This window comes from Saccostrea cucullata, unplaced genomic scaffold (genome assembly GCF_032062105.1).
Source record: "Saccostrea cucullata isolate Sc308-1 unplaced genomic scaffold, CSIRO_AGI_Scuc_v1 ctg4353, whole genome shotgun sequence".
NCBI classification, from domain to species: Eukaryota; Metazoa; Mollusca; class Bivalvia; order Ostreida; family Ostreidae; genus Saccostrea; species Saccostrea cuccullata.
Genome location: NW_026936796.1, coordinates 10,763 through 23,954, shown reverse-complemented (window position 1 = coordinate 23,954; position 13,192 = coordinate 10,763). Strand labels below are relative to the sequence as shown.

The 13,192-nt window shown below is 34.9% G+C and overlaps 1 protein-coding gene across 2 annotated transcripts; it reads left to right on the top strand.

The window, feature by feature from the left end:
• The first annotated feature begins 550 nt into the window (after window positions 1–550).
• On the top strand, window positions 551–12,919 carry LOC134246610 (uncharacterized). Of its 2 annotated transcripts, XM_062728990.1 has the most exons (9): window positions 551–716; window positions 1,060–1,158; window positions 1,602–1,780; window positions 2,246–3,133; window positions 3,877–4,395; window positions 4,669–5,595; window positions 5,698–5,870; window positions 6,872–6,978; window positions 12,619–12,919. In XM_062728990.1, the coding sequence occupies exons 1-9, from the start codon at window positions 644–646 to the stop codon at window positions 12,750–12,752; spliced, it is 3,099 nt and encodes a 1,032-aa protein (XP_062584974.1). In that variant the 5' UTR covers window positions 551–643; the 3' UTR covers window positions 12,753–12,919. The 2 variants fall into 2 exon arrangements, with proteins under 2 accessions (XP_062584974.1, XP_062584975.1); XM_062728991.1 differs by lacking the exons at window positions 551–716; window positions 1,060–1,158 and having other exon boundaries at window positions 1,589–1,780; window positions 12,616–12,919.
• The last annotated feature ends 273 nt before the right edge of the window (window positions 12,920–13,192 follow it).

The following is a 13,192-nucleotide window of genomic DNA, read 5'->3' as shown; positions in this document are numbered from 1 at the left end:
CATAGAGCTTAGTTGTTAGATTACCATTAAAGTCTTTTTCAAGTAAAATATCCAAATATGAAAATAACATGTGTCAGACTCTGTGGTATCTTTTTTCTCAAGCTCAACGGGATATATCGTATCGACATAAGATGGATATAATCTATCTTAATTAACAATCCGTCGTCGATATATCTAAATGTTGAGTTGAAGGCCACATGAACTGTTTTGAATTCTTCTTTTCACGTACAAGATTTTGAACGAACTCTGCTTCATATAAACTCAAAAATAGGTCTGCAAATAACAGGGCGCAATTTTTTTAAAAAAAAATTTCGATGGTACGATGGTACTGTGAAGCATCGCTTAATAGTAATAGCACTATCGTCATTTCTTTTTCCCATCTTCGCTCTTTTGCCTCTATCCACCATTGCGCGATATTGCACTATTTTAAAACAACCCACAGGGTCCATTCACATTATATATTTTTGTCATGTTCATTTTTTTCAGAATACCGCAATTCCTTATATTGAGCTTGATTTCAGTGGAGGCGTCAATTTCTCCTGTGACGTCAGTTCCTGGTGATGTAAGTTTTGCTGGTTTATTCACTTTAAACTCCTCCACAAGTTCCAGCGAATGTAATGGTAAAGTCTCATCTTCGTCTGTTATGGAACTGGAAGCAGTGAAATGGGCAATACAACGACTGAATGACAACAATTACATTCCCGGAGTCAAATTAGGTAAAACTTTCTTAACAACAAACATTATTTAATTTTTTTTTTTTTAAAAGATTACCTGTTTAAGTAAATATATATAAAGATCATTCTCTGTAATCTTTTTAATTTGTTTTTAAAAATTAAAATATAACAAAACAAAATCAATCATCCCAGATTATTCTGTTATTTAAAAACAAAGCTTATATACAGAACAAAAGTGCAAGTTGATTAAAGTCTCAAATATATTCATATCATAGAACACCATATAGATGGATGAAGTTTCGTACACGTACACGTAACTATGTCTGTTTACTGGAAATGCTCTCTTGCTTGTTTATCAATAAATCTTATATATCCGAATCCCTAGGATTGATTGCGTACCCTACATGTCAATCAGAACAGCTGGCCGGGTACAGAGCAATGGAGATCGCTACAGCAATTAAAGAGAAATCACAAAATATCCTAGGTAGGAAGAAGAAGCACACCATGGATATTTTCATGATTTTACCAGTAAATCAAGGTTTTTCTGCTTTGCATAAGCGAGGAAGGTTTTACTAAAAAGCAGCTTTTCCATCAAAAGTAAATTTAAAACTTCAAATTGAATACAATTAACTGTACCATATATATAAAATCGATACATAAAAATTTATATATTGCAATGTAATTGCCCTAAAAATATGGAGTAATTTAGGTTAAGTCTTATAGGTGTAAAGCAGTAGAAAGGTTTTAATACAATGTGAATCTTGTATGAATCCTGTTTTTCTGTCTTCTATCCGACTTAATGTTGTTGTCAGTTATATTGGTCACAATTTTTGGCCATATGCTCTAGAGTATAGACAATTGAATAAGACACTGCGATCGCCCAAAACTTTACTGATGAATAACAGAGTAAACCAAACATCTTCACAGGCATCATTGGTGCAACAAGGAGTTCTGAATCGGAATCCGTGGCTACTATTCTGTCCAGACTTCCTGTCGCAATCTCGCCCCCGATGATGTCATATTCCTCCACCTCCGTGTCTTTGAGTGATAAAACCAGATTTCCGAATTTCTTCAGGACGATTTATTCAGATCATATACAAATAGAGGTGGGTTTTAAAAACATAAACTGTAAACCAACTTTTATTCGCGTGCGAGAAATTTTTGCGAAGTTCGCGACAGTCTCATCATCGCGAATATTTCTCGCCGCGAACCAGTACTTAAAGTCTCTCTTTCTATTTACAACAGACTGAAAAAAGGCCTGATCGCGAAAATTAATCGTCGCCAACTAGTTTACCCCTGGTAAATCGCGAAATAAAGTCGCGAATAAAAGTTGGTTTACAGTACTTTGAATTGAATGTTTTCTGCAAATTACGGCTTTTAGAAGGATAAAAAAAGCAATCATGCACTTTTGAAGTTCTAATTGATGTCATATCATATTCAGTAACCGCTTTCATTTGAAAAATTGAAATGTTCATTGTAAGAACAAAAGAGACAAACACAGGGAAAGGGAGAAGTGTGTATGAGATAACCATTTTTTCATGCTCAAAAATATTTATATGAACTATTTTCAGGTAATGACGTCACTGCTGTTGGAATTACAATGGAATTATGTATCGATTGTTCACGAAAACAACGCATACGGCCTTCATGGCGCAGAAACATTGCAAGTGGTTTTGGAAAAACACGGAATATGCATCCGCACAATAAATGGATTTAACACAACGTATGGGGTTGAATTATCTCTACTTAATCAGATCATTAAAAACATCACTTCACCGGCAGATGGCGCAGTCAGTGGAATACTGTTTTTTGGTGGTCAAATTTCCGCCGAAAAATTTTTGACGGCCCTTGCAGACATGAAGCTTGGTGGAGATACGCCATCAGTAATTTTTTCAGAAGGTGCCGGAACCTCAAATATTGTGTTTAATGATAGAACTTTACCAGCATCTAGAGGAAACCTTGTTGTGAGTCCTACATACCAACCAGTGGAAGAATTCCTGACGCACTGGAAAAATATTTTTCAAAACAAGACATTCCTGGCTCAAGAGAAGATAACGAATCCTTGGCTTGAGGACGTATTAAGAGAAATTAAAACTTGTGGTAACTGCGAGTTTCCCACGGCAGAAGATATCAATAATGCCGCATCAAACAATATCTACGTAAAATTTGCTCTAGAAACTGTTTGCATGTTTGCGAAAGTTTTAAAAGATTCTCGACAATTATTGTGTTCTAACGAAAATTGCAGTTCCCTTCAGGCCAATGCCATGAATATTTTTTCAAATTCTTTAAAATCTGTCGACGTGAACGTGTCTGTCGAGTTTTCAACAATTCTTCCTACAAATAGTCGATTAAAATTTGACAAAAATGGTGATATTGACTCCAATATAAAGAGAACCGAGTTGTCGGTATATAACCACCGAAAATGTGTTGCAGACAATTCAAAATTTTGTTTTGTCCAGGTATGTATCTATTGTTCATACGATGAAAAAAGATTTAGCAAATGAAAGGATTTATACTTACAGAGTTCCAAATGAGTAAAAAATCCTCGAGAGGGACGCTAAACAATAAACTAACAAATAGAGATCATGGCGGTTGTGACCGGTCAACAGGGGATGCTTACTCTTCCTAGCCACCTGATCCTACCTCTGGAATTTCCAGGGGTCCGCATTTATGCCCTCTGCACATATATGTATTGTTTAACGATATTTTTAAGATCAACCACTACTCCTTAACTGCATCTTTTACATTACAACAATCTGAATGACATCTTTATCACTATTGATTAATCATTGTTTCTTGAATGTTTCCTTCATCGTTATTTTTGTTTAGGTTGAAGAGGTTGCATAACCCTTTTTAAATTTAAATCTTTCTTTTTTTAAAAAAAAATCTTCACATTTGGAATCTGACAGAAACATACATGAAGTGATAATGTGAGCAAAAACTGAGCTTCCACAAATGTAGTAGTGTGATTTTTTGATACTGTAAAAGAGAACTGCATTGAAAATAATTCCCATCTCCAATTTTTTCTTAAAAGTAGATTTTTATTTCACAATTGATGCTCTTTCCTTATAACATACTGGGGTTTATTTGTTTTTGTATCAAGTGTCTTTTTTAAAATCAAAAAAACATTTTGCAGACATTTTTGTTTTGGATTTTGGAGTTAAAGTAGAGAGTTATTTTAAAAAGATTTAATTTTTTGCAGGTGGCGAATTACTTTGACGATAAAATTTCTATAAATAGAACTTTACTGAAGGATTACGACCAAAGAGGTATCGAGAGAAGCTTCCACAAAGCCCAGTGTAAACAAGGCGACATCTGTACGTCCTGTATTGGAAACCACGAACACTTATACTACAAACCCGGAGACCTGATCATTGTTGCGGCATTCCCTATCCATAACGTCGGCACTGAACCCTTACGGTGCGGAGGATTGCGGAGTAATACGGGTCTTGACGTAGCTTTGGCCATAGAACACGCCGTGGAAACGATTAATAAAGATTCAACAATTTTCAGTGATACTTCAATCGGTTTCATAATTTTAGATACTTGTAACGACCCTTTAATCATTCAGCAACGAGTATTACATCTATTTCGGAAAGATGGATATCGAAGACTTCCGCCGGATATCGCAGATAGGATTCTTGGTTATGTTGGATCGTTAGGGAGTACACCGACTATTGCAATGGTCTCTGTCACAAAGAAGCTTGAAGGAAAGCCCCAGGTATCCACGAATATAGATTAATTTTCTTTTTGATAAAATTTTTTCTCGAAAAAAAAATCAATAAATAAGATTTTTGTTATCTAAGTATACAGCGTGATTTTTCTTCGCTTGGGTATTTTTTTATTATTTTTATAATTCCCGTAAAATTATAAGTTCCGCAGGTTCTATATTCAAAATTTACATATTGCGTTTTAAACAATTGATTCTTTTCTTCATTGCACGAATTTAACATTGTTTATTTGAAAAATCCTGTCTCATTTTCATTGCTGAAAGGTTGGATGTTGTTCAACGTCTCCATTGCTTTCCAACAAAGAACGATATCCAAATTTTGTACGAGTTTCAACGCCACTTGATAGGACAGCAGATACGATGGTTCAAGTAGCCAAAAAACTAAATGCAAGGTACATTCAAATCATATATAGCTCCGGATCCTATGGTGAAGGTGGAAAAAATGCCATCATATCCAGTGCGAAGAAGTATGGTGTCTGTGTAGCAAACTCAATTGAAGTGCCAGAAAAATCTAACTATAACACAGTTCTAGACAAACTTAGAGTTAAACCCTCGGCCAAAGTGGTTTTGACTTTTCTTCGATCTCACGTTGGGCCACATGTTATGCAGGTTACGGCGAACAAGATGCAAGCAGAGGGTGAGTTTTACTTCATAGCATCAGAAACTCTTGGCACGCGTACACAGTATCTCATTCCGAGATTGAGAGGGACTGTATCTGTTGCGCAGGTGATGCCACAAGATACCTCCTATTTGCAATATTTGAGAACCAAGTCGCCAAAACCAACAGACGACAATTCTTGGCTTCTTGATATTATTCAAAGTCGCCAACGATGCTACTTTCCGTGGAGCTTTAATAAAACTGATGCTCTAACTCGGCAATGTGGTTCAAGTGACCATATTTTTAATAACGCTAGCCTTTTGGTTGACCCATGGGCACCATACCTTTTAAATGCTGCTTTAGCCTTACTGAAGGGTTCCGATAGTGCATTGCGCGATATATGCCAAACAACGAAAACAATTTGTTCTGGATATTCTAATACAAACAAGGTTCTGCAACACATAAAAAATGTCAACCTTGATCTCAATCAAAACGGTTCATCAGTTCCAGTTTTTGATGAAAACGGAAATGGGATATACGGTCATACAATATATGCCATCGTATCTGAAGAAGGAAAATTGACTTTCAAAATGGTAAGCTTTGGGCAAATCTCATGTAATATTTACATGTGGTACTTCTATTTATTCTCCATCTTCAAGAAAAGTGGCTAATTTGTAACATGGAATTTTCATTAGATAGGACACTGGTCACAGTCAGCCGGTTTAACTTTTGGTTATGAAGACGAAATTTTCCCGGGTTATTCTGGTCAGACAGAGTGTCCAAATCCACAGGACTGTAAATTCTGCAACAGTTTGCTGCAGACAGATGGAACTGGAAGTGATGTCGGTGCAGTGACGTCATCTGAACTGTAAGTTGACTGAAGATTGATTTACGATTATTGATTAAAGATTGCTTTACCAGTATTATTCCTATCTGTATTATAAAACAGAATATTTTAATTTACACATGTAATTAATATGTTAACGTTTGAAAAACTGCAAATGAGAAAATGATATTCATATTTCTTTGCTGGACAACTAATTGAAGAGAAGATATATTTGTCAACTTCCCATTTCTGAAAAATAATTTTAAATAATATGTTGATATTAAACACAAGAAATGTTCAAACAAACTTCAAAATTGGGCTGCAAACCTGATATTCTGCAAAATTTATTCATAATCATTCCTAAAATGACGTGAAAACGTTGCAACATTGCTCAAACCTTGAGGTTTATTTTCTAAAAACATATGGATAATTATAAAAAATTTTGTTGTTCTTTTTTAGTTCAAATGTCTTCGTAAAATTGTGGTTCATATTCGGATTTTTATTTGGATTTTTATGCGAAACTTGTGATTGGATTGCGAGACGTATTCTCTTGATTTACAGGCAAAATCATCGATATTTGTATTTGCAGTTATATTATTTATTTGGCTAAAGTCGCAGATAAGCATATAATACAATGAGTATATGTATAACGAATGCCGAATACCAATTGTAATTCTTATATTCCTAGGTTATTTTAAATATGAATTCAACTTTTTGCAAGCAAAGCAAAGTTGACAAATTAACAATGTAAATTCAACAAATATAAATCACAAATCAAGATTTAGAACGTGTATCAATTACCAGTTTACGAACATGAAATTAAATTTAATAACAAGATTTTGTATTTAAAAAATTACATGTTTTATGTAATATAATGAACACTTTTTGTAAAAAAAAAATCTGTTAGATTGTTTAAAATACAAATTTGTATATAGACGCCTTTGAACCAGATGCCTTTGGAATGCTATCAAGAAACAAGAGTGCTGTATGTTAAATGAAAAAATACTGATTTCAAGTAAAATGTTGTATTTTGTCTTACCCAGGTCATCAACGGCAAATATCTCTCTGACTGTAGCTGTATCGGTCACAAGTTTTCTTGCTATTGTATTCATCGGTATCTTTTGTTACCAGTGCTATCAAAAACGTCAAGGTAACTAGTTTTTTATTAGGTCACCTGAGTAAACTCAGGTGACCTATTGCTATCTGTTTTCGTCCGTCGTCGTTCGTCGTACGTCGTACGTCGTTCGTAAACTTTTGAACATTTTCAGCTTCTTCTCTGCAACCACTGAACCAATTTCAACCAAATTTGGCACAAAGCATCTATGGGTGAAGAGGAACAAAAATTGTGAATTTCATGATCCCTGCCCCGCTGGGGCCTGAGGGGTGGGGCCAAAACCACTAAAATTAATGCAATCTTTAAAAATCTTCTTCTTTATTCCTGGAAATCAAGCAGTCAAACTGTTTGCATGATTGTAATCAGCATTGAGTCCTCTACCAAAATTGTGAAATTCATGGCCCTGGGGTCAGGGGTTATAGTGCTAGGGCAGGGCTAAATAAGTAGGTAGTGAAAATGCATTATTTCTCTGAAAATCTTCTTCTCTGCTCCTGGGTATTAAATAAACCAACTAAGTAGTTAGTTATGATGAGCAAGAGTGCTTCTACCAAAATTGTGAATTTTATGGCCCCAGGGTCAGGGTTTCTGTTGTTTGGGCGGGGCTCTATTGATTATATACAGTGAAAATACATGATTTCTTTGAAAATCTTCTTCTCTGCCCCTGGATATTAAATAAACTAACTAAGTGCATAGTTATGATGAGCAAGAGTGCCTCTATCAAAATTGTGAATTTTTTGGCCCCAGGGTCAGGGGTTCTGGTAGGGGGGGGGCTTTATATATTATATAGTAAAAATACATGAATTCTTTGAAAATCTTCTTCTCTGCTCCTAGATATTAAATAAATTAACTAAGTGCATAGTTATGATGAGCATGAGTGACTCTACCAAAATTGTGAATTTTATGGCCCCAGGGTCAAGAGTTCTGGTGTTAGGGGGGGGGGGGCTCTATTGATAATATTGTGAAAATACACGAATTCTTTGAAAATCTTCTTCTTTGCTCGTAGGTATTAAATAAACTAACTAAGTGCATAGTTATGATGAGCAAGAGTGCCTCTACCAAAATTGTGAATTTTATGGTCCCTGGGTCAAGGGTTCTGGTGTTAGGGGGGGGGGCTCTATAGATTATATAGTAAAAATACATGAATTCCTTGAAAATCTTATTCTCTGCTCCTAGTTATTAAATAAACTAAGTAAATGCATAGTTAAGATGAGCAAGAGTGCTTTTACCAAAATTGTGAATTTTATGGTCCCAGGGTCAGGGGTTCTGGTGTTAGGGTGGGGCTTTATTGATTATATAGTAAAAATACATGAATTCTTTGAAAATCTTCTTCTCTGCTCCTAGGTATTAAATAAACTAAGTAAGTACATAGTTATGATGAGCAAGAGTGCTTTTACCAAAATTGTGAATTTTATGGTCCCAGGATCAGGGGTTCTGGTGTGTGTGTGTGGGGGGGGGGGGCTCTGTTGATTATATAGTGAATATACATTAAATCTTTGAAAATTTTCTTCTCTGTCTCTGGGTATGAAGCAGATGAACTACCTAAATAGTTATGATGAGCAAGGGCCCTAATCTTGCAGAATTTTGAATTTCAAGGCCCCAGGGTCAGGGGTGGGGGTTGAGCTCTACTCATATACTAATGAATTAATTGTTTGAAATCTGCTCCTTTGTATTTATAAAACATTTATTTATTTTTTGAAAGGCAATTTTAACGGTGCCTTTTTAAAATTTGTGCAATGTGTGGACCTAGGGTCAGGGGTTTATTTCACAGTGTTAGGGGCACTACTGATTATTGCTGAATATTACTGATTAGTTGGAATGCATTTTTGTTCCCTTACCTTGGGTATGGGTATTCAGTACCCCTGCGAGGTGATCATGAATAATTCATGGATTTCCTTGAATTTTTCATGAATTTTATTCATGAAATGTTCATGAAGATCCTATGAACTTATTATTGGGCATATTTAAATCAATAAACCAAGCTGAGCAACTGTAGTGTATTTTTATGATGATCAATGGTGCCTCTTTCAAAATTGTGAATGCCATATAGCATCTGGCTTAAAACATGAATCAAATTCAATAACTGGAAAGTTGTTGCAGAATGCTCAGGTGACCTATAAGGCCCATGGGCCTCTTGTTATTTAAACTGCAATTATTAAGTTTATAAAATATGAATTTAGATATGAGAATATATGTATATCTCAATTTTTTTGTACTTCTGTATTTTTAGGTCACCTGAGTAACTCAGGTGACCTATTGCTATCCGTTTTCGTCCGTCGTCGTCCGTCGTCCATCGTCCGTCGTGTGTCGTGTGTTAACATTTGAACATTTTCAGCTTCTTCTCTATAACCACTGAACCAATTTCAACCAAATTTGGTATACAGCATCTATGGGTGAAGGGGAACAAAAATTGTGAATTTCATGGTCCCCGCCCCCCTGGGGCCTGAGGGGTGGGGCCAAAACCACTAAAATTAATGAAATCTTTAAAAATCTTCTTCTTTACTCCTGGACATCAAGCAAGGAAACTGTTGGCATGAATGTAATGAGCATTGAGTCCTCTACCAAAATTGTGAAATTCATGGCCCCAGGGTCAGGGGTTCTAGTGCTAGGGCGGGGCTCTATAGATTATAAAGTGAAAATGCATTATTTCTTTGAAAATTTTCTTCTCTGCTCCTGCGTATTAAATAAACTAACTAAGCACATAGTTATGATGAGCAAGAGTGCCTCTTCCAGATTTGTGAATTTTATGGCCCCAGGGTCAGGGGTTCTGGTGTTAGGGCGGGGCTCTATATTTTATATAGTGAAAATGCATTATTTCTTTGAAAATTTTCTTCTCTGCTCCTGGGTATCAAATAAACTAACTAAGCACATAGTTATGATGAGCAAGAGTGCCTCTTCCAGATTTGTGAAATTAATGGCCACAGAGTCAGGGGTTCTAGTGCTAGGGCGGGGCTCTGTAGATTATATAGTGAAAATGCATTATTTCTTTGAAAATCTTCTTCTCTGCTTCTGGGTATTAAATAAACTAACTAAGCACATAGTTATGATGAGCAAGAGTGCCTCTTCCAGATTTGTGAATTTTATGGTCCCAGGGTCAGGGATTCTATTGCTAGGGCGGGGCTCTATAGATTATATAGTGAAAATGCATTATATTTTTGAAAATCTTCTTCTCTGCTTCTGGGTATTAAATAAACTAACTAAGCACATAGTTATGATAAGCAAGAGTGCCTCTTCCAGATTTGTGAATTTTATGGTCCCAGGGTCAGGGGTTCTGGTGTTAGGACGGGGCTCTATTGATTATATAGTGAAAATGCATTATTTCTTTGAAAATCTTCTTCTCTGCTCCTGGGTATTAAATAAACTAACTAAGCACATAGTTATGATGAGCAAGAGTGCCTCTTCCAGATTTGTGAATTTTATGCCCCCAGGGTCAGGGTTCTGGTGTTAGGGCGGGGCTCTATAGATTATATAGTGAAAATGCATTATTTCTTTGAAAATCTTCTTCTCTGCTCCTGGGTATTAAATAAACTAACTAAGCACATAGTTATGATGAGCAAGAGTACCTCTTCCAGATTTGTGAATTCTATGGTCCCAGGGTCAAGGTTCTGGTAGTAGGACAGGGCTCTTTTGATTATATAGTGAAAATTAGTGTTGGCAAATCGGACGATTTTTAGTAACCGGTTACTCGCTCAATCTTCCGATCGAGTACCCGGTTACTCGGATGATTTATTAATATGTATCTTTTATCTCATATATTACTCATCGGTTCTAATAAAACACAAAGGAATTGTGAAATAACTTTATTTAAATATAATTATAATCAAAAAATTTAATAAATCAGAAGAAAAATAAATATTCAATGTTTCATTTTACAATGGCGTTCATCAGTTTTACTTTTCAACCCCCGATATATGTCACGATCAAGAAGAATAGTCATTTAGAAATTTGAAGTCACGATAAATCCAATTCACATTAATTACAATTTACAGGTATGGAATCAGATGTTCTTTTAAAATGCTTCCAAGTGTCCACATGTCTTTGGCGGCATCTTGTTAAATTATTTAATGAGGTAATTATAACTTTGGTCTTCAAAACTTGTATTACCTTCTGGCAATCAAAGCTATCAATTAATTGTGAAAACCAATCAATCGTATTAGTGAAACCATAGATCATTAAGTCTAACGGTAAAGAAAAAATAGAGAAATGTTTATTTGTATGCTTATAAACAAATAAACATTTTATTTGTTAGTTATTTACCATATACATTTGTAAGATGCATTTTATCCGAGTAACCGATTAGCAATTTTACTAACCGATACTCGCATGATTCGACGGTTAACCGGTTAACCGGGTACTCGTTGCCAACACTAGTGAAAATGCATTTATTCTATGAAAATCTTCTTCTCTGCTTCTGGGTATTAAATAAACTAACTAAGCACATAGTTATGATAAGCAAGAGTGCCTCTTCCAGATTATGAATTTTATGGTCCCAGGGTCAGTGTTCTGGTGTTAGGGCGGGGCTCTATTGATTATATAGTAAAAATACATTAATTCTTTGAAAATATTTTCCTTTGCTTCTGGGTTTTATTCCAATGATCCAAGTATATATATATTTATGATGAAGAAAGGTGCATCTAGCAAAGTGGGTTTTTTTATGCCCCCAGGGTCAAAAGGGGGGGGGGGTTACATAGTCTGAAAATAAATTAATGCTTTGATTACATTTGCAAAATTTTGAAATATGTGGCCCGGGCCATGGGTCAGTGGGTGAGGTGCACAACTGGTTATAAAGTGGAAGTGCATTTTCTCTTTGTTACTCTGATCTATCTCTGGGTATTAAGTAAATAGAGTAAGCATGCTAAGTTAATAATTATGATAAGCAATGGTGCCTCTTTCAAAATTGTAAATTGTGAATTTCATGGCCTCCGGTTTAAAACATGAACCAAATATAATTGTTTGAAAGTTGTTGCACAATACTCAGGTGACCTATAAGGCCCGTGGGCCTCTTGTTAATGTATGTTTTCTCATTTAAGTTATAGGAGAAAAATAATTATTCTCTATAGTCTTAAAATTTTGGCGAACAGCAAATCTATATTTCTAGGTAAAATAAACACGCATATGATAAAGTTTTCATTTACTAGACACTGACTAATAAAATTGGCAAAAAATCTTATATTTCTCAGGTACCAATGCATCAGGTCAACCACTGCCACATTGATCAATTTTATTGGCATACTAGTATTGAAAAAGAAACAGACTTAATTTTCTGTTTTCGAGACTTAAAACATGGGTCTTGTCCGTATTTATATATGCGAAAAGAAACGCGGGTTAATTACATAAAGTATATATTTGTTTTTGAAAAATTGATTAATTATCTTTGATGAAAAATGATTGTTATATAATTCTTTTTTAAGTTAAGTACATTGTAAAGTAATTTTTTTGAATCAGTTGATACCATCCGTTTGATCTATTGACTGAAAATTAAGAACAAAGAGATGGCACCTGCTTAAAAAAGACTTGTCAGCGGCATTGAATTGTCTTCAGCTCGAAAAATTAAAATAAAAATGCGTGAAAGGCAGAATACAGTTTCTCATGCCAGCTTAGCCCAAATTCTTTTCAAAGAGAAAACTCTTATTGATGTTAAAGCATTCTTTTTAATAGAATGTTCGTCAATTTCAGCAGCAGCAGCAGATCCTTATATTACACCTAGTGGCATGGCGGGGATCGGAAATGAGTGTTATTTGGAGGTCCACGACATGGAAAGATCTAACTCAAATAACGAGATAGATTGTACGGGATATAAATTTTACCAATAAACTTGATTGATTGTTTCAGATTTTATATATACCGAAAATCGATTCCTTATTATGTTCTACATATGTAGCTTTTGAATACCTAATTTTTTTTTCCATTTTATTTTGAACAACCCAATGCTAAAAATACGTCATGCATAAATTGCATCATTTTTTTTCATGTATGGCCACTGTACATTTTAAACAATTATTATCATTCTCATTTGAAATTATATATTGTATAATACGCTTGAAATTATTTTTTTAAGTGCAAAATGGTATAATGTAACTTATCTTTTACAATACATAGAAACCCCAGAGACATCACTAACTAATTATAGAAAACACTGATCATGTTGATTTCTTTTTTTAAATTAATGAAATATTTTGAACATTTGGAAATTTGTACTTTTTAGCTCACCTGAGCCAAAGGCTCAAGTGAGCTTTTCTGATCACAATCTGTC

Bases quoted from the DNA above. Each gene is read 5' to 3' on its own strand.
- LOC134246610 (XM_062728990.1), top strand. From the start codon at position 644: ATGGAACTGGAAGCAGTGAAATGGGCAATACAACGACTGAATGACAAC. The intron at 1,781-2,245 runs GTGGGTTTTAAA...AACTATTTTCAG, and splicing joins CAGATCATATACAAATAGAG to GTAATGACGTCACTGCTGTT. The intron at 5,596-5,697 runs GTAAGCTTTGGG...AATTTTCATTAG, and splicing joins GAAAATTGACTTTCAAAATG to ATAGGACACTGGTCACAGTC.